The following is a 24,103-nucleotide window of genomic DNA, read 5'->3' as shown; positions in this document are numbered from 1 at the left end:
ATTAATTAACATTATTAACAGTATTTATATACCACTTTTCAACTAAAATTTCACAAAGCAGTTTACAGAGAAAAAATCAAATAACCAGATGGCTCTCTGTCCCAAAAGGGCTCACAATCTAAAAACATGCAAAGGAATACCAGCAGACATTTAACATATTATTATATTGAACATATTATATTATAACAATTATATTAACATATTAACATTTAACATATTATTCCTGCAAAATCTTTGATCTGCTTCCTTACTAGAGTCATGATCATTTCACCTGCAAAAAACTTCTTAAGTTAGCAGCCTCCACGACACCACTCCTATAAGAAAAGGGAAGTCTTTCACATTTCTGGAAGCCCAACTATCATGTCTTCATATACTCAGATAATCTGACATTGTTCACTATGTTGATGTCAAAGCCAACCTTGTTAAAATACCTATATTAATATTTATCATACCTGTGACAATCCATTACAGGAAAATGATTATCAGGAAGACAGGATCCAAAATCATTAGTCACGGCAAATGAAAATACTGTGAATTATTATCTCCAAAAGGATAAAATAATACAGTGGTGCCCTGGAATCCAAGGGGCTTTCTTTCAAATATCCCTCATGGATATCTGAAACCACAGATACACAGCAGGTTGTGTCTTGTTGTCTTGTGTGCTCTCTGAAGCACTTGGTGGGCCACTGTGAGATACAGGAAGCTGGACGAGATGGGCCTTTGGCCTGATCCAGTTGGGCTCTTCTTAGGTTCTTATGGAAAGCCCCTTGTACCCCCATTAGTTAAAGACTTACTCCATGTGGCCACAGATTCTTATTTAAACAAGGTTGCTATGAGCTTAGCAGCTCATAGTAATCTTTCAAAAACCAGATGGAGGTTAACAGGAAGTGGAACTTAACCACTTTCCATTAACCTCTGTCTATTTTTTTTAGCAGACCAGGCTGCCAGGAGGTAGCCTGAAGATTGCTATGAGCTGGTAAGGTCATAGCCACCTTGTTAAATCAAAAATCTACAGCCATGTAGGGTAAGTCTTTAAATTAATTAATGGGTGGGGGGCGCATTCACAGAACTGTGGATAAGTTAAACCATGGATACAGAAGCCCTCCCTATAGTGCAAATTAACAATAGTTCCAAATTCTGCGTCATTTTCAGTAGTTTCAACACAAGAAGAGAAATCTGCAAATGACAACCTAATGCCTTGCTTATGGCTATTTTGGGATCCTTGTTAGAAAAAATATCCCAGCTTTCATTAAGAATAGCTTTCCAGCTCTCACGAACTTATAGCTGTGATGGCAAAAACTGGTGATACAGGCTACAGAGTAAACTAGAATTACCCATCTGTGAAGAAGGCACTTCAGGTCACCATGGGCAGGCCCCATAAGGATTAAGATTTTACCAGAACCACACAAAATAGATTGTTTTTATTTAAATCTAGAAAGTTCTCTAGCTTGTGTTCATTTTCTGTATGTTATATAAAATTTTCTCAGCTGAGAGAAATGCTACATACCTTTCTTGTTTTAATGCATATTCTAACATTTTTATTCTTCTTACTAAATCTTTCTTCAAGTTTTCTTGACCTTTCCTTTCGCCTTGCAAAAATGCTATTCGAGCCTGAAAACATAAAAATAGAATTATTTTTTTCATTCAAGTTTACAAATCAGTATATTCATCTCAACATCCAGCAACATTTCAAGGCATGTACAAAAATCATTCAGCTTCCTTCAGTTGCATTATTATATTCTGTGATTTAATTTCACAGTCAAACTGGTCTGATTGAAACCAATTTCGGTTAGTAATTTGCCAGGCCTTCATTCCCCACCCCCAACCCTAACCATAGGAAATATGTAGTAGCACTAAAAATAAGTCAGAGCATTTGAAAACAAATAGCCTGTTCAAGAAGCTACTTGATTAAGAATGTAGTTAACATGATAACAGCAGGGATAAATTAGCACACAATGGGCTGGATTGTAACTTAACTCTCTGTGAACTGGAAAGTCCTTTCGTTCATAGAACAATGCTAGGATCCACTCCTCATGCATAACTCACAACAACTGGCTACTGAGAAATGAAAAAGCAACAAAATCTGCTATAACTACAAAGATTACAGAAAAATATTTCAGACTCTAGTTTCAGTATTTGAAAAGAAAATGCTTGAGGCCAGTTCAAAATGCAACTTAATTGCTGATGTACAGATTACATCAGTATCTTTTCAGCCACACTAGACGCTGTGCCAGAACCACCATTCAGAGCACGATACCATAGTCTTAAGAGTCTGAAGGTTGCCAACAATACAGATTACAGTAGCACCAGTTGAATCCAAGTTCTCTTCCCACCACAATGATTTCAGAAGGTTTCTGACTTACAGACGTTCGAGTTACAAACATCTGACCTACGAGTGGGCTTAGTCAGTGCTTTGAAATAGGTGCAGTGGTGAAGTCAATACCAAAAAGCAAAAGAAACTGCTTGGAGGAGAACTGCAGAGCAGCTGCCTTGCCAGCAACCCATGTGATACACTAACAGATCACTAGACTTGCCAGAGTATCAGGTTATTAGGACTGGGCTGTAAATCTTGTATTTCATTGTGATTAATGTGACTAAAAGTTGAGACCGAAAGCAAAATTCTTATAACAGCACCCTTCTATGTTGTAACTGCTTTGGCTCCATAGACAGCCAAGAGTTGTACTTTTGTGCCATAGGCAAGTCTTTGGAATTACACCGGCTCCCCATGGACATCCTAGTTATGGATGGCTGCACCAATGCTTTTGCACAGCTCCAGCATAACCTTCAGTAATGCTTTCTCATTGGCCCAATAGCACTGGACAAGCAAGAACGGACTCCTGGACCTAATCTGTACTTGAGTAGGAGACTTAGCACACATGACATTTGAAACTAAAGTGCTTTGTGATAGTGGTTAAGGAGAACAGAAAGAAAAAACTGACAGTCTACCTTCCTGTTATTATAATCAACTGCAAATAAGAACATAAGAGCCCTGCTGGATCAGGTCAAAGGCCCACTAGTCCAGCTTCCTGTATCTCACAGTGGCCCACCAAATGCACAAAAGACAACAGACACAACTTGCGTCCATCCCTTCATAATACACCCCTTCATAATACATCAATCATAGAAAAGATATAATCCAAAACAGTAAAAAAGTAAGATGCATCACAGTGGTTTTTCCAATGAATGACAAATTACCCTACTAGGTAGAAAATCTAACATGATAAAACTTGAAGTTAGCCAAATATTTATCTGTCATAGTTTGTGATGTTTAAGGAAAATGGAAATGTCTAGCTCTAAACTTTGATCTGTTGCTTATTCCAGTCTATTTCAAAACAAACATTTAAAACACAAAAAACTGAGTAAGGACAGTAAAAAGAATAGGTTGGGCTATAAAGCCCACTGCATATGCTTGCTTTATATGCCCTTTCTCAGCAACAAAGCAAGCTTAAATACATGAATCAATTTAACACTAGAGGGCATTCATGTATAGTACTGAAGACTTCTTAAAATTTGTTCACATCACTGTCTAGTAATTTTAGTATGTTTAATGAAGTACAGTACCCTAATATTTATTTTTTATATATGGCATTGGAAGGCTTCCCCGGGTCTCCCAATGCCTTATAAGGCATTAAAAACATCATTTCTGGTTTTTGACCAAAAACTGGAAGTCTTCCCCCCCTTTTTTGCCATTCTGAGGCCCGCTATGGGATACCTGCACATGTATATATGTATACGTATGTATATGTACACACACACACACACACACACACACACAAAATATGAATGAATCCTATGGTGATTAAAAAAGCAATGTGTGATTTACAATTAAAGTATCTTTTCTGAACATAGCTCATAAATACTTCCTTCCTCATTTATAGCTGCATCCAAATCTTCTGAGTGTTATTCTGCTTACTATGAACAATTATGCTTGATTCAATGATGAACTGTTGCTTAAGGACCTCCAAAAGCTTTCACCAATGTATTCTCAAGACAAACAGCATACTTCACACGCACCACTGCCAAAATTAGCAGCCGATTTGAATTTTCACTAGTCACCCTGCTTACAAATAGCACTAGCTTTGACTGGCACATCAATGGCCTTGAACAACAACAAAAGACTCCCTTGTCTGGCTGCCTGTAGGCAATTACTAATCACCACCGGAAACTGTCTACAAACTTGAAATACTACTTTGTATATATGGAATACAAGCAACAATCTTTTGACCTAACAGATCTAGATTACCATTTAGAAAAGGCTAACTTTTTTTACTTCTGAGAAACTGTTGAATTTTTAAAATTCAAGGTTAAGAGTCTGTCCAAAAGTTTAGGATATAAGGTAAATTTGTCAAGCCCTATCATAAGTTCTCTTCACCTTCATATATCAAGTCAAGAACATAATTACCATGGCCTGACTATTAACACTGTTAGTTGTAAAGACCATTGCACTGCACTGACTTTGTCTCATCCTGGATTTAACAACCTCTGTCTTGGCTTTTACAAGATTTCATAAAACAAATGAGAGCTTTAGTTATAGTTTTCAGAAACAGTCTTAATGTCAGATGGCAAAGTAAGATGATTGGCAACAATAGGCTACACTATCAATTGTACCATAGCATGTTTTTAAAAATATTTAAAATTAAACCTCAAATTATTTTAGAATTCCCAGCAGAAGGTCAACTTTATTAAAATCCTCAATCAAATAAATCCCATGTAAAGACATGCTAGTAAAATATGTATGTTTGCTGAACAAGCTGGGTTATATCCTAGTACCATGAGAACAATGGCACTCTTAGAAAGAATCTTCTCTGCTCCCTCAGGTAGCTCTCTTAGGGCCCAATCCTATCCAACTTTCCAGCACCGGTGCAGCTGCAATGCAGCCCCAAGGGAAGAGAACAAATATTCCCTTACCTTGAGGAGGTTTCTGTGACTACCTCCACACCACAGGATGAGGTGCACATCCCATTGACACATCTGCACTGGCACTGGTAAATTGGATAGGATTGGGCCGCCAGTTCCTCCCTTCCCAGAAGCCCATTTAGTCAGAGGATCCCCAGGATGCAGCACTGAAGGTTGCAGAATGAGGTGGTAATTTCACAAAACCTGTACAGGGGCACCTTCTGCAAGCGGATGCATGAGAAACATGTACATGTGTTCCCCTTTTCTATCTTAGGAAAACCAAGATAGAGGTGTTGAATCCAAAACGAGACAAAATCAGTTTGATACAATACATATGGAATTATTAGACCTCTTGTACAACAACGGGCTTTCCTTTTAATTTTTTGTTTTGTTCTTCTTGATTGTTTCCTTAAGCTCCTTAAAGGTACATTTTACATGTAATTTAAAATTTAACCTGAAAGCTATTTGAAAAATACAAAACCTATTTGTATTTATTTGAAAAATTTATATCTTGCCTTTCCCATAGCAAAGCAAATGCCCAAAACGGCATTACAAAGCTCCATAATAGTGTACAATGTATCAGAACAATAAATAAAAACATTGAAACAAAGCAGAACACCAAGTCAATTAGGGGGGAAACAAATCCACCCATCAACCAAATGCCAGATGACACAGCTATGTTTTGAGACTTTGCTGAAAAGCTATGAGGGAGTAGTTACTCCCTGGAATTTCCCTGGAAGGGAATTTCATAAATGTGGCACCTTTCAATTCAGGATATAAATTTATGTGGAAAAAATGGAATGTTATTTCTTCTCTTCACAGAGAATTACTTTGATTAAAGCCAGTCAAGTTTTATATGAACCAACATGAGTAACTATATACTTGACCGTTAAGTGCATCCTTCCATAACTAGAGCACACACAGGGGCCTGAAACCTCAGGAAACCTGAGGAGAGATGGCCTGAAAAGCCCCAGATAGACTAGGAGAGAGGAGAATTGGGGGGTTTTTTTCCTCCAGTTTTTTCCAAGACAGAAATTACAATTTGTTTTTTAAAAAAGGGAACACATTCATATAAATAATTTTATCTTCTAGAATAATGAATGAATACTTTATAAGACAGTGTTTCAATAACAATCCCAGTATAATATAAGCATATAAAACTCAAATCCAAGATGCATTTCTTTATCCACAGTGTGTCATGCTCACCAGAGGAGCCTACAGATCAGTAATAAGAACATAACAACATCCCCATTGGATCAGGCCATAGGCCCATCTAGTCCAGCTAATGGCAAAGCTTTTAGGCTAGGCATGTCAAAAATTTGGAAAAATGCCAACTTGACTCTGCTAGCGTGTCACACCCTAAAAGAGAAACAATTAGTTACAAATTCATTAGTTAAAAAAATACTGTCCAGTCATGTGCAGTGCTATGTATTATACAAAGAAACATCAAATTACAAAAATGAAATACAAGTAAAACAAACTCAGTTGCTGTCAGATGTTGGTGAATGCTGGTGTGCCACCCACAACATAGTTTGAAACATGTGTCATATTTGTGACACAACAAGATGTGACACACAAGATGTGACACAACATCTTTGACACATGTGTCATAGGTTTGCCATCACTGCTATAGGAAGAGATGCGATTTTTCAGTGATAACGAAATAAAAACACGTAACACCACTTTCTGCACTTCTCATTTTTGCAAAACAAAAATCAAAAACCCCATAATCTGAAAAAAATAAAACTGTTTTCTAACATCTCTCTATATGTTGATCACTGTAGGCTGGTTGGGGTGGACTGGGGAGGTGCATGGGTAATGCCTGTGACTGCACTTGCTGACATTATACCACCTATATCACCTACTTCAGTGGTTCTCAAACGTTTAGCACCAGAACCCACTTATTAGATTGAGAATCTGTTAGGACCCACTGGAAGTGATGTCATGACCAGAAGTGACATCATCAAGCAGGAAAAATTTTTAACAATCCTAGGCTGCAATTCCACCCACACTTACCCAGGAGTAAATACCATTTACAATCGCTGATAAAAGCATATACAGAGTAGCCTTTTAAAAGTACAGATCTCTAACATTTCCCCAAACGCAGTCACATGCTATGGTAGCATCAAGTCTAATATATTGAAAATAAAATATTGAAATGAATAGCGACTCACCTGAAATTGGTTTGCGACCTACCTAGTGGGTCCCAACTCACAGTATGAGAAACACTGACCTACTTGATAGATGTTTAAAGTGATTATAATTTATAAAAATATGCCCTTGGAATAAAAACACATGCTTTCGCCTCTTCTCATTGTTGTCAAAAACAAAATCTGCAAAAAAAAGTTTATAAAGAGCTTGTGGATTGTTTTGCTAACTTTTTGACCTGGAGTTTGATGGTGAAGATACTAGAGATAATTACCCTAAATTTGATGTCCTCTTGGTTTAAATCACATGAGCCACCCGTTCCTCCCAGAGATGATGTCTCTTCCCAAAGACCTGTGACACTCTTGCCCTGTTGGCATTTGTGGAATGTAAAAGTCAAAAGAAAAAGGTCAGCTGTGGGCAGCACAGCTTCACAGGAGAAACCTGAAGTATTGGGTGGAACCTGCTTTCTTGTGGCTCCTTAGATTCCAGGTAGAGACAGGTTTTGGGTGGCACCCTAACAAGTGTTCCCACTATCAGTAGCTCACCATACCAATGAAAACTTCCTCTGTGAACAGAAGCCGCATCATTCTTGTGAAAGGACTCCTCCTGTAAGCAGAATGTGTCTTCCTCCTTGAGTTTACAGAGGGATTGTCCAACAGTGATGATAGAAGTACTACTTAGGATGCCACCCATTATTTTTTTCCTTCTAGGAGTTAAAAAGTTTCAAAGATGGATTGATACTTGTGTATTACGTATATAGTTATCCCACTGAACTGGTGAGGCAATTTTTTTATTGCTTTTGACAACCCTGTCTGGAGAAGAGACTGTTTCTAAAGCCAATTAGAAGACTGTCTTTTGCTGACACAATACTGATGGCTTTTGTTTTTTTCTCCTGTTTTCCCAAATAACAAAAAATTAAAAGTTACTTAGGGCCCTTAAGGCACTGCAGCTTAGAATTCCACCTCTAACCCTGAGTTTACTGCTTGCAATATTAAGGCATTAATAAATCTAAAAGTTAAAAATATAACAAACAAAACAATTTTAAGTGCTAAATGATATAATATTTTACTGCACTTTTTTGTTCTTAAAGTAGTAAAATAAATTTAGAATTGATAAAGTACCACATATATTTCAATTTCCCCCTTTTCTTGCTAGACCATGAAAAAAGTACAGAATTGCTTTTTCAACATAGCATCCCATACTACTTGCAGCCAAAGACCAGCTAATGCAATTGTGCACTGTAGTATTTCCCCAATTAAAAAACATAGGACACAATCCTAACCCCTTATGCCAGTGCTTTCCAGCACTGACATAAGGGTAATGCAGCTCTGAGTTAAGGGAACAAACATTCCCTTACTTTGAGGAGGCCTCCGTGAGTGACACCCAACTGCAGGATACAGCACACATCCCATTGGCACCTCTATGCCAGTGCTGGAAAGCACTGACTTAAGGGGTTAGGATAGTGCCCATAGTAGAGTGCTATGGCTACTGCACAAAGACTTCCTTGTGTGTGTGTCCCCCAAAATCTCAGAGAACATCCACACACTCTGCAAGTGGCAGATGATGCGAGGATCAAGTAGCTGACAACTATTCCTTTTCAAACAACAACTCTGCAATTTATATGTGCATTAACTATGCCTTCTAAGATGGCATCAACAAAACATTTCATCAACATAGCCATTTATACAGCAGTCATAAAAGAAATATTTAATAAAGCAGACCTAAAGAATTCCATTTAACCCAACAGCAACAAATAGTACACCATATACAAATCTCTTTCTCTCTTTCTGAGGGTGCAGTCCTGAGTTCTCTCTGATCATCCCAAGTCCCTTGCACCAACCCAGTACTTTCACAAACATGCTGCAACAACTTGTGAGTGGGCTGTGCTGGCACAAGGATGTGCACTGGCCAGATACAGAACAAGGTGAGTCTGCGCTGGCCTCCCTTGGCCACTGTGGGGTTTGGGGAGGGCAGGGGAGCTGAATGAAGATGTTCTGGGCAGGCAGTGGGCAGGCCAGCCCTAGAGGGACGCTACCAAGATCAGGCACTTAGGCAAATACCAATATGAAATTTTCAACAATGTACTTGTATAACGTATACTGCATTTTCAAATTAAAAATTTCCCCAAATACTTCACAGTAAAAGCACCAAACAATATGAACCCTCTGCTTTCAGTTCCCATCCCAGCTTCCTCTTCTCATTCAGTTTTCCCAGCTTTCAAAAGTAGTTTTTCATGACTTCAGTATGGGTCTAGTAGGAACCAAGTGTTCTATGAAGTGCCAGGCAGCTCCTTCAATGGGGTAGCTTCCATACAGGATCAAGGGAGGGGGAAGTGGGATTGGCATGGTACAGAAATAGCTTCCCAAGAGAGCCACAGACTGCTCTACAGCCCCCAACTTGCTGCGTGAAGTAAGTAAAGCATTTTCTTTTTGTTTTACAGGTTTACATGTTTTTAAAGGGACCAATACAGATGGCCCACATTGAGTCACATCTGTGGATGCAAAATCCACCGATAATGAGGCACAACCTGCATTTTATTTTTAAGGTATTTGACTTGATGCTACCATAGTATGTAAAAGCATTTGGGGAAATGTTACAGATCTGTATTTTTAACAGGTTCCCATGTATATGCTTTTAAAATGAGACAATGAGGGTCAATCCCAGACAAGTGTGGATAGGATTGCAGCCTTTGGGATACTTGAGAAATTTTTTTTAAACAGATCAGCAACTGCTTGGGAGGAATAGGAGAGTTATGGTTTATTTTATACAAATTTTCAAACTTTTTATTTGATTTTGTTGTATGGGGGGGTTAAATTTTTTTTGCTTGATGTCATTTCCAACCATGATATCACTTTCAGATTAATGACATCCCTTCTGGTGGGTCTTGACAGATTGTCATTCTAAAAAGTGGGTCCCGGTGCTTAAAAGTTTAAGAACCACTGTCACAGAAGCTTGGTCAGCCGTTCTTTAACTCCACTGTATTTTGGGTTATATTTTATGATGTGAAAACAAGATTCTTTGTTTTTCATCTACCTGAACATCACATGAAAGTCTTGACTAAAGAATTATATTTCTAGCTATCTCACAAATAGATAACAACTGATTGACGCAAGGCATCTATGGATTTGTCTAAAATCAATATAGCATTATCATTTGAGTCAGTTTGTAATACAGCATTTTATTTTATTCATTTTTCAACATTTCTGTGTTAAATTCCCAGAAGTTGGTTATCCTTCATTTTCTGCATAAATGTAGCCTAACATCATTTTCAGTGACTCCCAAGTATCTTTAATGAACACATACATACCTTCTGGGTCTTGCAATTCTTCCAACTTTCACTGACATTACACTTTGAATAACTGCTTGGATTACACAGGCCTATAAAATTGAGGGTCAGAAAAGTTTTTCCCAAACTTTATGGTGATTAGATATGAATTTGGGGTGCCAATTCCAAAAATGACATCCGTTTTGCCCTATCATGTCTAGTTTTGGAGATATAATATAGTCTCATTAGTAAATGGTTCAAGCAACTTCCTCATGAGGAAGCCATGGTGTAGGCTTCCTCATGAGGAAGCTGCTTGAACCATTCACTAAAGAGGCTATGCAGTGTCTCCAAAACTAGACGTGATAGGCAAAACGGATGCCATTTTTGGAATCGGCACCCCAAATATACCCAGGAATTGGTGTAACATTTAAGGAAGCAAAATGTGTGCTGGCCTGTGTTATCAGAGGTTTTGCAGAGTACAGCAGCAGTAGCTCAGCCACGGGGGGAGTAATAAGTACAATAGGTGCCATAAAGCACCATGTAACTCACCTTCCCTTGCAATGCCCTTCCCACTTGCTGTCGGAACCACTGAGGTAGTGACAGCAACGTGCAGGTGCTCGCTGATTGGTTGCTGTCGATTACTTGAATGGCTTTGCCAGTGAGAAGAGTGAGAAGAGCTGCTTACATAACACATTGCGGTACCTGCTGCATGTATGGTGCCCCCCCGACTATGCTACTACATGACAGAGATTCTGGAAACCTCTTGTGCGAGCAGAAAGCACTTCAACTCATGAAAAAAAACACAGGAAGCTGTTTTACTTCAAGTAGTCAGACCATCTGATCATCTAGTTCAGAAATGTCAATGGTTCTCAGAGTTTCAGACAGGAGCCTTTCCCAGCCCTGCCCAGAGATGCCAGGATTAAAGGCCCAATCTATCCAACTTTCAAGAGCTGATACGGATGTGCCAATGAGGCATGCGCTGCATCCTGTGGTAGGGGGACAGTCATGAAGGCCTGAGAATGTTTGTTCCCTTACCCTGGGACTGCATTGCAGTTGCATCAGTGCTGGAAAGTAGGAAAGGATTGGGCCCTTAATCGGTAGTCTTCTGAAGGCAAGACATATGCTCCATCACTGAGTTATGGCTACTCCTCCAATAGGGCTTGGAATGCCCCCTTTTTCTAACAGAAAAAAAAGTTGACACAATGAACAAAAATTTACTTCTGGTGATCAGAATAGGAGTGCAGTCTCCAGGCATGGTGCTTTGCCCTTTCAGTTTTACTTGTTTTGAACTGTCATAGATGCTCAACTGAATTCTTAGACCAGCTTCCATAGCTCCTGCCACACCCCAAATTTATACAATTTTCTAAACAGGCACAGGGAAAGGCCCAAGCTGCTCTCCAATCCTTCCCCCAAGAAAGGTTCTTGTAACTAGCCCCCTCCCCTCCAGAAACACACACAAACTGTACTAACTCACTCTGTTGGTGGGGGGAGTTTGAGAGCCCCCAGAGCTGCTGTAGGGAACAAAGACTGACACAAAAATCCAGAACGGGAATTTCTTTAAGGGAAGATTTTTTTAACTAGTCTTTTTAGGCCTCACATTAAAAACAGACTTATGCTCTGGCAAAAGGAGCCCTTTGCCTGAATGGGTCCAAATAAGTCTGCCTATAAGAGTTGGGAGAGGAGCATTTTAATCATGAAGAGCAGCTGGTTGTGAGTTGGGGCGAAAGCCAGGGCTATATTTGATGCGGAGGGACTCTTGGTCCTATATTTGAGTGTATTAGTATTATATTTATTATTAGAAAATTTCTACTCTGCACTTTCCCCTCTTATCAGGAAAGTGCTCGAGGCACCTTTCAGTTACATAAGGGTCACTTGCTGGAGAGATGGGGGTAGCGTTTAATTTCAAGAAAGATGTGCTGGGACACAGAACAATGCCAACTCTCCTATAGGTTTTGCTTCAGAATTCTGGGGGAAAGACTACACCTGATCTGTGGAAACAGCTCTGCATGTGCTAAGAAATATTACTGTATTATATTCCCACGGACTAGTAGAAATAATTGGCAACCAAGCTCAGACACAATATTGTCTCTGCCTGGGAGTAATCTGCCTGGGAGTAAGCACTACTACTAAATAGTGGGACTTACTTCAATACAGACATGTGCAACATTGTTTGACATTCTATCATTTAAAATGCTAGTGAAGTAAAAATATTAATGGTTTCTTTAATCCAGAAAGAAATCTGTTTTTCCGGTCCTATATAGGTATTGGTAATCTCGTTGTTAAAGGTTAGTTTCTTCTTTCATCCTACACCTCACCACAAAATATTCAAATCTGGCAGTTCAAAAACCTTTTTGATTCTTCTATTGTTATTATGATGGAACTTTACACTTAATAATCCATTTAAATCAAAAGTTCTACTTACATCAAAGATCAACTTCCATACCATCTATGGTAATAACTCTGGGAATTACTCTAATATCTTTCTTTACAAAACTTTCTGAAATGTTATATAAGTATCGCACAATGCTTTGTCCTCATCAGAAAACTCACTGTTAATTTGAAAAGCTGATTCTGTTTAACACCTCTAATATTTCCCCCTCATCCGATGTATCCATTAGATGTCATTCAAACCTTCAAATTAGCTCCTTCTATTTATCTCTCTAAATATACAAATTGTTCCTTCCTACATGATTATTAAAGACTTGAACATTAATCCTTTAAATCTTCCATTTCTTCCTCATGCTTTCCAAAATACTGTTCCAAAAATCTGAAAGCGTAATCCAAGTTCTTCCATGAGCGAGCAGCGCTGGCCCAACAGCCTGCACCAGCCTGCCAGCACCATATCCCAAGTCAGTACTGCTCAGCACAGCTAAGATCATGCGGGGTTGCACTAGAGCTGGGAGTAGGTGGGAAGAGGGTATGTTAGGGGCAGGGAGGAGGACTGTTTTTGGAAGAGGGAAGGTGGACAGAGGGGAGGATCAGGCCCAGGAGGGGGGCAGGATCTATGGTGGCACCACTAGTCACATCCAAACCCTCTTCCTGTGTCAAGCAGCCCTACTTGAAGCTTCCCTGATATAGTTGGCACAGATCCACGAAGCCCCAAAGAGGTGGGGCTTGGGCATTACATAGGGTAAGAGGAAATTTATCCCTTTACCTTAAGGAGACCTCAGTTGCCTCCATGTGGCCTGGCTGCACCAGTGCAGCTTAGGACTTTGCTGCAAATGAATTATTAATTCTTATTTTCATGGTTACTATTTCCTATTTTGCTTAGAATTACTTAATCTAATGCTTTATCAAATTCTAATAATTTTGTTGCAAAGCTGCCAATCATGTGCAAAGTTCCTTCCCCCACCTCTTCCGTAGGTTTTATTAGCTTTGGTTTAAGTTTATGAAATCTGATCTTTAAATTTTTAATTAAGTTTCTTCCACTGATGTGTTCCAATATGCTCAGCTCCTACACTTCTTTATGAAACTAACTGAAAATGCATAATCAATTTGCAAGTACAGGCATGCATCCATATCCACAAGGGTTCCTTTTCGGAACCCCCTGTGGTTATGTGAAACCACAGAAAAGGGCAAACACCTCCCACACTCCAGTGAGTCTTCTGAGCCCAGCACAGACGTCCATCCATGGCCTCTGAAGGGGTCAGCCCGACACTAAAAACACAACTTCCGGTTTCACTTCCGGTGAAACCATAAGTGATGTTTTAATGCCTTTTAAGACATCAGGAGGTCATTCATCACAATTTTCGAGGCGGTACGGATAGAAACATGCAATGTGGAACTCACTCGTCTCCCAACGTCACTGCTAGCAGTGAATTGTTGAATGTGATATAAGAGCAGTACCTTCCTATCCCTACACATAGTTCAGACAACTTCTAATTTGGATAGAAGCAATATATGTTAAATCTCTGGAAAAAAAAACTATTACATTGGCATAACGTATCCATGCTGAAAACAGGCCAGTGAGTCATGATATTTTCAATATATGCAGAAGTGTCTAGAGTCACTTGCAAATGTCAATGAACTGATGTTAAACAGATTTTCTCAAGTGCACAAGTAGAGTTAAGTCAAGAGATCATAACCTTAATCTAATGCCACTGAAGTTATTTGCTCATCAGTGACCTCAGTGTCATGTCATTAATAATGAAAACAACTTAGTAAGGCAGAAAATATTCACTCCAGCATGGGCTGCTACATTCAAAGCACACTGACTTGTCCTAACAGAATTTATTTTACCAGAGATACTTCCCAGTGAAGCAATACCTTTTCAAGCCCATTCTGTCATTCAACCAGACAAACTACACCTTGAAGGGTGTGGACAGTTCTCCAAGACTTTGCATTCCCAGTAATGTGGTAATATGAAATTGACAGGCAGGAGATGCAGAAAGAGAGAGCACCACATACCAGTAATCCTTTGGCTGAAAAAACAGGAAACAACAATACTTCCCAGGAAAGTAAAAGGAGGGTTTGATTAAGCCAGTTCATGCTAGATCCAACTAAAATATATTGTTAGTTATTCCCTGAGAGGGAAAAAGAAATTAGAAGTTGATTTCCTGTACAATACAAAGCAATACTGAATCAAGATAAACAAAATTATATTTTATTAAGTAGCCATACTATGTAGCAAATCCAAATTTTAAAAAAGGAATTGCCTGAAAGCAGAAGAAACCCCTGCCTTTTGTGTATACAAGAAAGTAAAATATTTCAAAATCAACTTGGGAAGCTATAACAAAGAAAACCAAAACTAGCAAAAGCTAGAACTTGCAATTCCAAGGTATTTGGAAGGAACTTTGAACTATTCATACATGTTCTACCGATTTGGCAGGACTAATTAATGTTATATTCTCTATGCGCAATAGTGCCAAATAGTATTCTTTTATACAGTACATATGCATGCTATAGCACTATAATCCTCATAATTCGTGTGACTCAGTAAATTACAAAACATACACCTTGTTTTCATATACCCATAACTACTGTCAGTGGTGTACCTAAGGTATAGGACATGCAGGACTACTCAGGGCTTTGACTAGCAAAGGGTAGACCTTCAAAGTAAAGGATAGACATGGCCTCCACATCAAGATCCCCAGAAGAGGCCAGGTCTACCAGCCATTCAGTGGCATGTTTTGACACCTGGAACAGACTGTTCCTCCCACCCCAGTACACTACTGACTGCTGCTAAACTGCGGAAAGCTGAATTGTTTTAAAGAAAAACTGTATATAAAATCTCAAACACTTAACTGAAGATGAAGACTTAGAATCTTTGTCTTAGTAAGGCCTTTATGTATTTTAAAGCTACACAGGTTAGTCCTCCTTATCCATGACTTTGGGACCTGCATATTTGACCCAATGTGGACCCTGACCCACGTCAGGAGGGCCGCCCTGTACCTCCCAGTCATGTCTGGGAGCTGGTCTGAGTCATAGAGAAGCTGTGCAGCCTCCCCGGGCCTAAGGCAACCTCCTGGATGCCTTAGAAATGCACTTCCATTTTTTTTGACATTTCTAAGGCCCCAAGGAGCTTCCCCGGCCTCATGCAGCTCCTGGATGTGTGTGTTGGTCCCCAATCACAGATTCAATTATCTGTGAGTTTCGGTATCCATAGGGGTGTCCAGTAACAGATTCCTGCAGGTACAAAGGACTGACCTGTACATGATTTTGAATGCAGTGTATGGCTCAGCTAAACTCTGAAACAAACATGTCCCATTCTCACCATGGCTAAAGTTAGCAGGAAATCAAAATGCAATCCTTCTCCAAAATGTTACGCCTGCGGTTTTCAAACTCGCAGGGAGTTTGAATCCCGCAGTAAGTCTTTGCAGGGGCGCGGGGGAGGCAGCGGCGTGATCCCCAGGATCGCGGCGCTCAGGGGGGCTGCAGGGGCTTGGTGCACTTGCCCAAGCTCCCTGCAGCTCCCCGGGGGTGCGGGGAGCCCTGCGCGACCTTCAGGTCAGGGAAGGTGACAGTGGAGCGATTGCGCCCTGTTCCGCTAAACCAGAAGCGGAGCACGATCGCCCCACTCTCACTTTCCCTGACCCGAGCAGCCCTGCAGGTGCTCGCGCAAAGCTCCCCACAGCCAGGGACGGCTGCTGCAGGGACTGGAAGGTGCACCCCAGTCCCTGTAGCCCGGTCAAAAGGGAACATGGGGCGATCACACATAGCTTCCGGTTTAGCAGAGCGGGGTGCAATCACTCCACTGTCACCTTCCCTGACCCAGGGAGCCCTGCTGAAGATTGCACAGGGCTCCCTGCACCCCTGGGGGGCTGCAGGGGGCTTGGGCAAGTGCATCAAGCCCCTGCAGCTCCCCTAAGCGGCGTGATCCTGGGGATCGCGATGCTTCCTCCTCCCTGCCCCCGCCCCTTAAGGGGAAAGGGACCGGGACCCTCAGTCTGGGGCGTCGTGATGCCCCAGTTTGAATACCATGGTGTTAAGCCATTTCTGCACAATGTTGCATATATGCAACAGGCCTCAAATGGGTTCAATGGCATCAAATGGCATCAATGGGTTGGGCAAAAATGAGTTAAGTTATTGAAATACTCCCTAGTCACATTATGCTCTTGATTGCACTATTACTACAACTAATCTGCTACAGTTTTTTAAAAGAGTATTTTACAAATTTCATACAGTCTGTACTCATCTGCAAGACTGATCGCTATCCCCCCCCCCCCACAAAAAAATTTGATTTTCCTGGGAACAGCCACAATAATTTTCCCATAAAAATTAGAAGACAGCCATGTACAAATCCATGACACAGCTAACTTTTTGAAAATAATTAACATATTTATCACAAAAGGCGCATCTTCAATTTTAACCATCTTTCTGTAGATAGCAAGTGTTCTGATACTATGTAACTAAGAGTTGACACATAGATAACCAATTAGAGGATACAACCTATATATAACTGTATTTTTTAATCATCAGAGCATTTCAGAAAAAATACAGCTCAACCATACCTACTTGAAATATACATATGTAGTGCAATCCTATGCCTTTCTATTCCAAAGTAAGATCCACTGCCTTCAATGGGACATTCCCGAGTACACGTATAAGATTTAGCAACCAAAGCATCCAGAGACAACTAGGTGAAATCTTCAACCTTGGGATTGGGACCCCAATGGGGTTGCGAAGCCTCAGGTGTGGAGTCACAACAACTTACAGAAATGAAAAAGGCTGAAGACCACTGGACTAGAGGACCACCAGGTAATTGTGGAGGTATCTGGCATAGTCCTTCAGGTACCAGGAGACTGTGCCCCAGTCCTGCTCAGGTTCTTAGCAATTGTGCTAAATTAGCTTTCACCTAGTGCAGGCTTCATGGTAAGTTTTCCTGTTCTCTCTAATATTTGTTTAGAGAGATTCCTAGTCTCATGCTTTATTTATATATTGGAACCAAAGCAAGAAAAAGGTTGAAGACTATTGCAATAAGTTATAGGTAGAGGTGCATGAAAACAGTGTTTATTTTACAGAGACAAACCCATTGTAAACAGTAAGAATTAGGCTGTAATTCCTATCTTACTCACCAGAAACAAATACGTCTATCCATAGGATTTATCCCCAGGTAGGTGTGTACAGCAGGGACGTGCAGTGAGAGGGGAGGCAGGTGAGGCAGAGCCTCCCTACTGGAGTTCTTCAAAAAGTGCTACCACTGTGTGCAAGCAAAGAGCGTGGGTTGTAGGTGCTTGCACGCCTCACACAGAGGTGGTGTTTTTTGAAGGACTCCAGTGGGGAGGCTCTGACTCCCTGCCTCCCCATCCACTGTACATCCCTCGTATACAGGTGTATAGAAGGCTTAGCTCCTTGAAACACCACACTAGGGTTATTCTAGGAACGCATCTTGACAAGGACACCTCCAATTCTAACTAGCTATTCAAACATCCACCACCTATTAGGGTACAGTCAGCCCAGATGTCTTTAAAAGGGGACTGGACAGATTTCTGGAGGAAAAATCCATCACAGGTTACAAACCACGATGTGCATGTGCAACCTCCTGATTTTAGAAATGGGCTATGTCAGAATGCCAGATGCAGGGGAAGGCACCAGGATGCAGGCCTCTTGTTGTCTTGTGTGCCCCCTGGAGCATTTGGTGGGTCACTGTGAGATCCAGGAAGTTGGACTAGATGGGTCTATAGCCTGATCCAGCAGAGCTGTTCTTATGATGCAGCTGGGACCACTCTCCCTTAAGAGGAAAAGCTACAGCATTTGGGGCTCTTCAGCCTAGAGAAAAGGTACCTGAGGGGAACATGACTGAGACATACAAAATTATGCAGGGGATGGATAAACTGGATGGGGGGATGTTCTTTTCCCTTTCACACAACACCAGAACCAGGGGACATTCACAAAAATTGAGCACTGGGAGAGCAGGACAGACAAAAGAAAATATTTCTTCACCTAACATGTAATTAGTCTGTGGAAGTCCTTGCCACAGGATGTTCTAATTTCACTTGGCCTAGATGCCTTTAAAATGGGACTGGACAAATTTCTGGAGGAAATGTCCACTACAGGTTACAAGCTATGATGGGCACGTGCAATCTCCTGGTTTTAGAAGCAGACTACCTCAGAATGCCAGATGCAAGGGAAGGCACTGGGATGCAGGTCTCTTGTTGTTGTGTGTGTTCCCTGAGGCATCTGGTGGGCCACTGTGAGATACAGGAAGCTGGACCAGATGGGGCTTTGCCCTGATCCAGATGTGGGGCTCTTCTTTTGCAGCTGGGGCCCACCTCTGACCACCTGCATACCTGTCACCACCACCTTCTCTCTCTCTCAGGATGCAAAGCATAAGGTGTGCACCTCCACCATGCAAGACAGGCACCCCCCTGTGCCTGTCAGATGCACCCATCCCTTCCTTCTTAATGGCCTTTGCATGGTATTTTTACTAAGTGTTGCACTTGGGGGAGCCCGCAAGAGAGGGGAACACCCTGTTCCTGGGAAGGAGGCAGCTCCCTCACAGTGGACTGACACAAAGGACATGCCTGGGGTGCACTTGTGTGGTGGAGGAAGATACTGGAGAACAGGGGAGAGGGAAAACAGGGATGGTGGTGGGTGGGGAGGCAGAGCCTCCCCATTGGAGTACTTCGAAAAAGCTCTGCTGGTGAGTGAGATGTACAAAGTGTGGTGGGTGGGGAGGCCGAGCCTCCCACTGAAGCCTTTTGACAAGCGCCACTGCCGTGAGGCGCTCTCCACATGGCTTGAGTGTGCTTGAGTACCTCACACAGCAGCGGTGGTGCTTTTGAAAGGGCTCTAGTGGGGAGGCTCGGCCTCACCTGACACAGTGACTGTGCTTTTCAAGGGGAAGCCTGGCCTCACCTGACATGGTGGTGGCACTCAGGGTCCAGTGGGGAGGCTCTGCCTCACGTGACGTGACTGTAGCACTCAGGCTCCACTGGGGAGGCTGGGCCGCACCTGACATGGTGGTGGCAGGCTCCAGAGGGGAGGGGAGTCCTCACCTGACAGGGTGGTGGTCCTTGAAGGAGTCCCGGGAGAGGCTGGGCCTCACCTGACAAGGGTGGCGCTCCTCCAGTGGGGAGGGACACGGGCCGGTGCTCGCGGGAGGGCTCTGGTGGGGAGGCTCATCCTGGGCCGCCTCGCCCGGCGCGGCGCTGCTCCCCGAAGGCCTCCAGGGGAGGCCCTGCCTCAGCCGCCCTGCGGGCGCGGGGGGAGGGGCGCGCGCGCCCGCCCGCAGCCTGACGGGCCGGGCCGGCGGGCGCCATGCTGGGAAGCAAAATGGCGGCCCTGCCCGGGCGCGGTGAGGAGCGGCGCGGCGCGGACCGGGACAGGTAGGCCCCCCGCCCGCCCGCCCGCTCACCTGCAGCTCGGCGCGCTCCACCTCCCAGTGCGCGCGCTCCATCTCGAAGCGGGCCCACTCGTGCTGGATGTAGTGCAGGATGCCGGGGATGGTGTAGTGCTGCGGGCGCTGCTGCTCGGGGCCGGGGCCGGGCGCGTCCTGGGGCTGCTGCGGCGGCGGCGCGGGGCCGGGGCCGGGCGGAGGGGCCCTGGGGGCGGCCAGGAGCGCGCCGGCGCCCGCGTGCTCGTCCATTGTCTCGGGGCGCGGCGAGGCCGAGGGCGACGGGGGCGCGGGCGCGGTCACGGCGCCGCCATCGAGGCCGCCTCAGCAGCGCTCCGGACACGCTCCTCGCGCCAGCGCCCGCCCGCTCGCTCGCCCACCCGCGCACGGGGGGAGGGGGACGGCGCGCGGCACGCCGGGAAAGCGGCGGCGCCCGCCTCAGTCGCGAGCCCGCACTGCGCATGCGCCGGCGGAGGGAGGTAGGGAGGGGGCGCGTCCTGGGTGCGGGGAGGGGCTTCTTCCGCGGCCACGCCCACCTCACCTGCTCTGCGCAGGCAGGCAAGCGCTCCGTGGCGGCTTACCTGGGAGCGGAGGCGTAGCTGGAGGGGGGCGAAGCACTCCGCCTGGCAGGGAGGTGGGCGAGCGGCCCCTCCCTTCGGAGCCATTCCCGGGGGGGGGCAAAACGGATGGGTCATAAGAACATTGGAAGGTCTGCTGGATCAGGCCACAGCCCGGCTAGCCCAGCTGCCCTGTGACTGCCTCCCAACACAGGGCGCAGGGCACACCTCACAGGCACAGCGGTACCCGCTGGATGGAACTGGGTCCTCAGTCACAAGGACATAAGAACAGCCCCGCTGGATCAGGCCACAGCCCATCTAGTCTAGCTTCCTGTACCTCACAGCGGCCCACCAAGTGCCCCAGGGGGCACACCAGACAACAGGCACAATCTGCCTCCCTGTGCCCTCCCCTGCATCTGGCATTCTGACATAGCCCATTTCTAAAATCAGGAGGTGGCACATACACACCATGGCTTGTAACCCGTAATGGATTTTTCCTCCAGAAACTTGTCCAATCCCCTTTTAATGGCATCCAGGCCAGATCACGTCACCACATCCTGTGGCAAGGAGTTCCACAGACAAACCACACGCTGAGTAAAGAAATATTTTCTTTTGTCTGTCCTAACCCTCCCAACACTCAATTTTAGTGGATGTCCCCTGGTTCTGGTGTTATGTGAGAGGGTAAAGAGCATCTCCCTATCCACTCTGTCCAGCCCCTGCATAATTTTGTATGTCTCAATCATGTCCCCCCCCTCAGGCGCCTCTTTCCTAGGCTGAAGAGGCCCAAACGCCGTAAACAGGGTACTAAAAAGCAATCCTCAAAAACCATAGTATCGCAGTCTACTAAAACATTCTGTAACTAACTTTAAAATTGCTACAATTCAACAAATTTTCAAAGGTAGATTCAAGATTGAAATTGCTGAAGTGGAATTGCAAAACTCAGTAGGAACTGGGCGTAGTTAAGTCATCACATAAAGCAAATGTCCTATTTAGGTATGTGTTTACACTATTCATTTTGCAATACCTATTCATCACCATCCTCATTGTTCATCCTCGGCTATTTCAGTGCTAGAGTTGGTGCTGATCCCAGTTCGTGGCCCACTTGCTTAGGCCAGTTAAGCACTGGGAGGATGAACGAAAATGGCCAACGCCTGCTAGAGCTTTGCTATCATCACGGTCTCTGCGTCAGCAACACCTTCTTCAACACGAAGCCCCAACGTAGAGTCTCTTGGAGACACCCAAGATGAAAGCACTGGCACCAGCTCGACCTGATTCTCACCAGACGCTCCAGCCTTCCCAGCATCAAGATCACACGCAGTTATCAGGGTGCTGCCTGCGTCACTGACCACTCCCTGGTATGCAGCAGAGTGAAAGAAGCTGAACGCTTTCCACATGCGCTGCCTCCGATGCATCCTCAGTATCACCTGGCAGGACAAAGTTCCAAACAACACAGTCTTGGAACGAGCTGGAATCCCCAGCATGTATGCACTGCTGAAACAGAATCGCCTGCGTTGGTTTGGTCATGTCGTGAGAATGGATGATGGCCGGATCCCAAAGGATCTCCTCTATGGAGAACTTGTGCAGGGAAAGCGCCCTACAGGTAGACCACAGCTGCGCTACAAGGATATCTGCAAGAGGGATCTGAAAGCCTTAGGAATGAACCTCAGCAGATGGGAAACCCTGGCCTCTGAGCGGCCCACTTGGAGGCAGGCTGTGCAGCATGGCCTTTCCCAGTTTGAAGAGACACTTGGCCAACAGACTGAGGCAAAGAGGCAAAGAAGGAAGGCCCATAGCCAGGAAGACAGACCAGGGACACACTACACTTGCTCCCAGTGTGGAAGGGATTGTCACTCCCGAATCAGCCTTTTCAGCCACACTAGACGCTATTCCAGAACCACCATTCAGAGCGCGATACCATAGTCTTTCGAGACTGAAGGTTGCCAACAGGTATTCATCACCAGGAACTGCTCATCTGAAGTGGGTCATACACTATGCTTACTGGTTCTTGTTTAAATGGCCTTTTTTCCCATTGCATAAAAGTTGAACTATCATAAAATTCCAGCACTTATATCAATATCATTTTGGAATTTGACATATGGCTGTTAAGTGAGAGTAAAGATCATTTCACAGAGTCAAATCTGGGTTGCCACTCTGTTTATACACAAGAGGAAACTGCAGCCAATCACAGCTCATAATGAGAGTATACATGCAAGATTTATTTAAGGATTTTTATCCTGCCTTTAAGCCCTACAAGGTAGAAGGGCAGGATAATTGTTGCCACCAGGACTGATGGAAACAATTACAATTATTACCTTTTGATTTCTATCCAATAGGTTCAGAACTTTGCAGTTCTTTTTCTCCCCTACATTAGAATAACATTTATCTTCCTCCTTTTCCATCCAGGCCAGTTGGTGTTTCCATGTTTAAAGAAGCACCAGGAAATGAAGGTGGCAATTTTTTATCCTGAATATTTATTGTATAAATACAGATTGTCCCCTGTGGATTAGAAAAAGAGTGGAAAAATATATTTAAAGACCCACTTTCAGATTTCTTGCTGCTCCATTGCTCCTAATGGAATAATTTCTTGCCTCGACATTCGCAGGAGTTTGATTGAGACTCTGTGCTCATACCATAAAATGTGTTAAATACAAGCAGTTTAAAAAAAATAGAAAAGTGTGTACCTTTACAATTGTGGTTTAAAAACAGCTTTTCTTGCTGTTGTAGAGAAGCAAAGCCCAATCTTAGCCACACTTTCCTGGGAGTAAGACCCATTTACCATAAAGGGATTTACTACTGAGTAGATCCCCAAGATCTCCCCAAGATCGGATGTCCACCCAGGCTCCTCAGCATCATCAGATCCTTCCACAAGGACTTGAAGGGCACTGTTGTCTTCGATGGCTCCACATCAGACCCCTTTGACATCTGAAGCGGCGTGAAGCAGGGCTGTGTTCTTGCACCAACCTTGTTCGGGATTTTCTTCGCTGTCCTGCTGAAGCAGGCCTTTGGAACTGCAACAGAAGGCATCCATCTCCGGACCAGATCAGATGGAAAGCTCTTCAACCTCTCCAGACTGAGAGCAAAGTCCAAAGTCCAGCTGAAATGTCTTCGTGACTTCCTCTTTGCCGATGATGCAGCTGTCACTACCCACTCTGCCAAAGATCTCCAGCAGCTCATGGATCGTTTTAGCAAGGCCTGCCAAGATTTTGGACTGATGATCAGCCTAAAGAAAACACAGGTCATGGTTCAGGATGTGGACTCACCTCCCTGCATTACAATCTCTGCGCAAGAACTGGAGGTTGTCCATGACTTTGTGTACCTTGGCTCAACGATCTCCGACACTCTTTCTCTCGATACCGAGCTAAACAAACGCATCGGTAAAGCAGCTACCACGTTTTCCAGACTCACAAAGAGTCTGGTCCAACAAGAAGCTGACAGAACATACCAAGATCCAGGTCTACAGAG

At 43.7% G+C, this 24,103-nt stretch overlaps 2 protein-coding genes across 5 annotated transcripts in view; one reads left to right on the top strand and one right to left on the bottom strand.

Annotated features, from left to right (window-relative positions):
- The window catches only part of STRN3 (striatin 3), a 56,046-nt gene extending 35,752 nt beyond the window's left edge, over positions 1–20,294 (bottom strand). For 2 of the 4 annotated variants that reach the window (XM_066617966.1, XM_066617974.1), the window contains exons 1-2: positions 20,106–20,242; positions 1,508–1,611 (exon numbers count right to left, since the gene is read on the bottom strand). In XM_066617966.1, coding sequence (XP_066474063.1) covers positions 1,508–1,611; positions 20,106–20,147 — 146 coding nt within the window. In that variant the 5' untranslated portion in view covers positions 20,148–20,242. Of the gene's footprint in view, positions 1–1,507; positions 1,612–19,746; positions 19,869–20,105 lie in introns of those variants that run through there. The other 2 variants (XM_066617991.1, XM_066617983.1) reach the window with 2 other exon arrangements.
- Positions 19,989–24,103, top strand: part of AP4S1 (adaptor related protein complex 4 subunit sigma 1) — a 32,698-nt gene continuing 28,583 nt past the window's right edge. The window contains exon 1 of the mRNA XM_066618002.1: positions 19,989–20,076. The gene's annotated coding sequence lies outside the window, so the exon portion shown is untranslated. The remainder of the gene's footprint in view (positions 20,077–24,103) is intronic.

Source organism: Tiliqua scincoides, chromosome 1 (assembly GCF_035046505.1).
Source record: "Tiliqua scincoides isolate rTilSci1 chromosome 1, rTilSci1.hap2, whole genome shotgun sequence".
Taxonomy (NCBI): Eukaryota; Metazoa; Chordata; class Lepidosauria; order Squamata; family Scincidae; genus Tiliqua; species Tiliqua scincoides.
The sequence above is the reverse complement of the archived record's forward strand: the minus strand, read 5'-3'. Positions and strand labels throughout refer to the sequence as shown.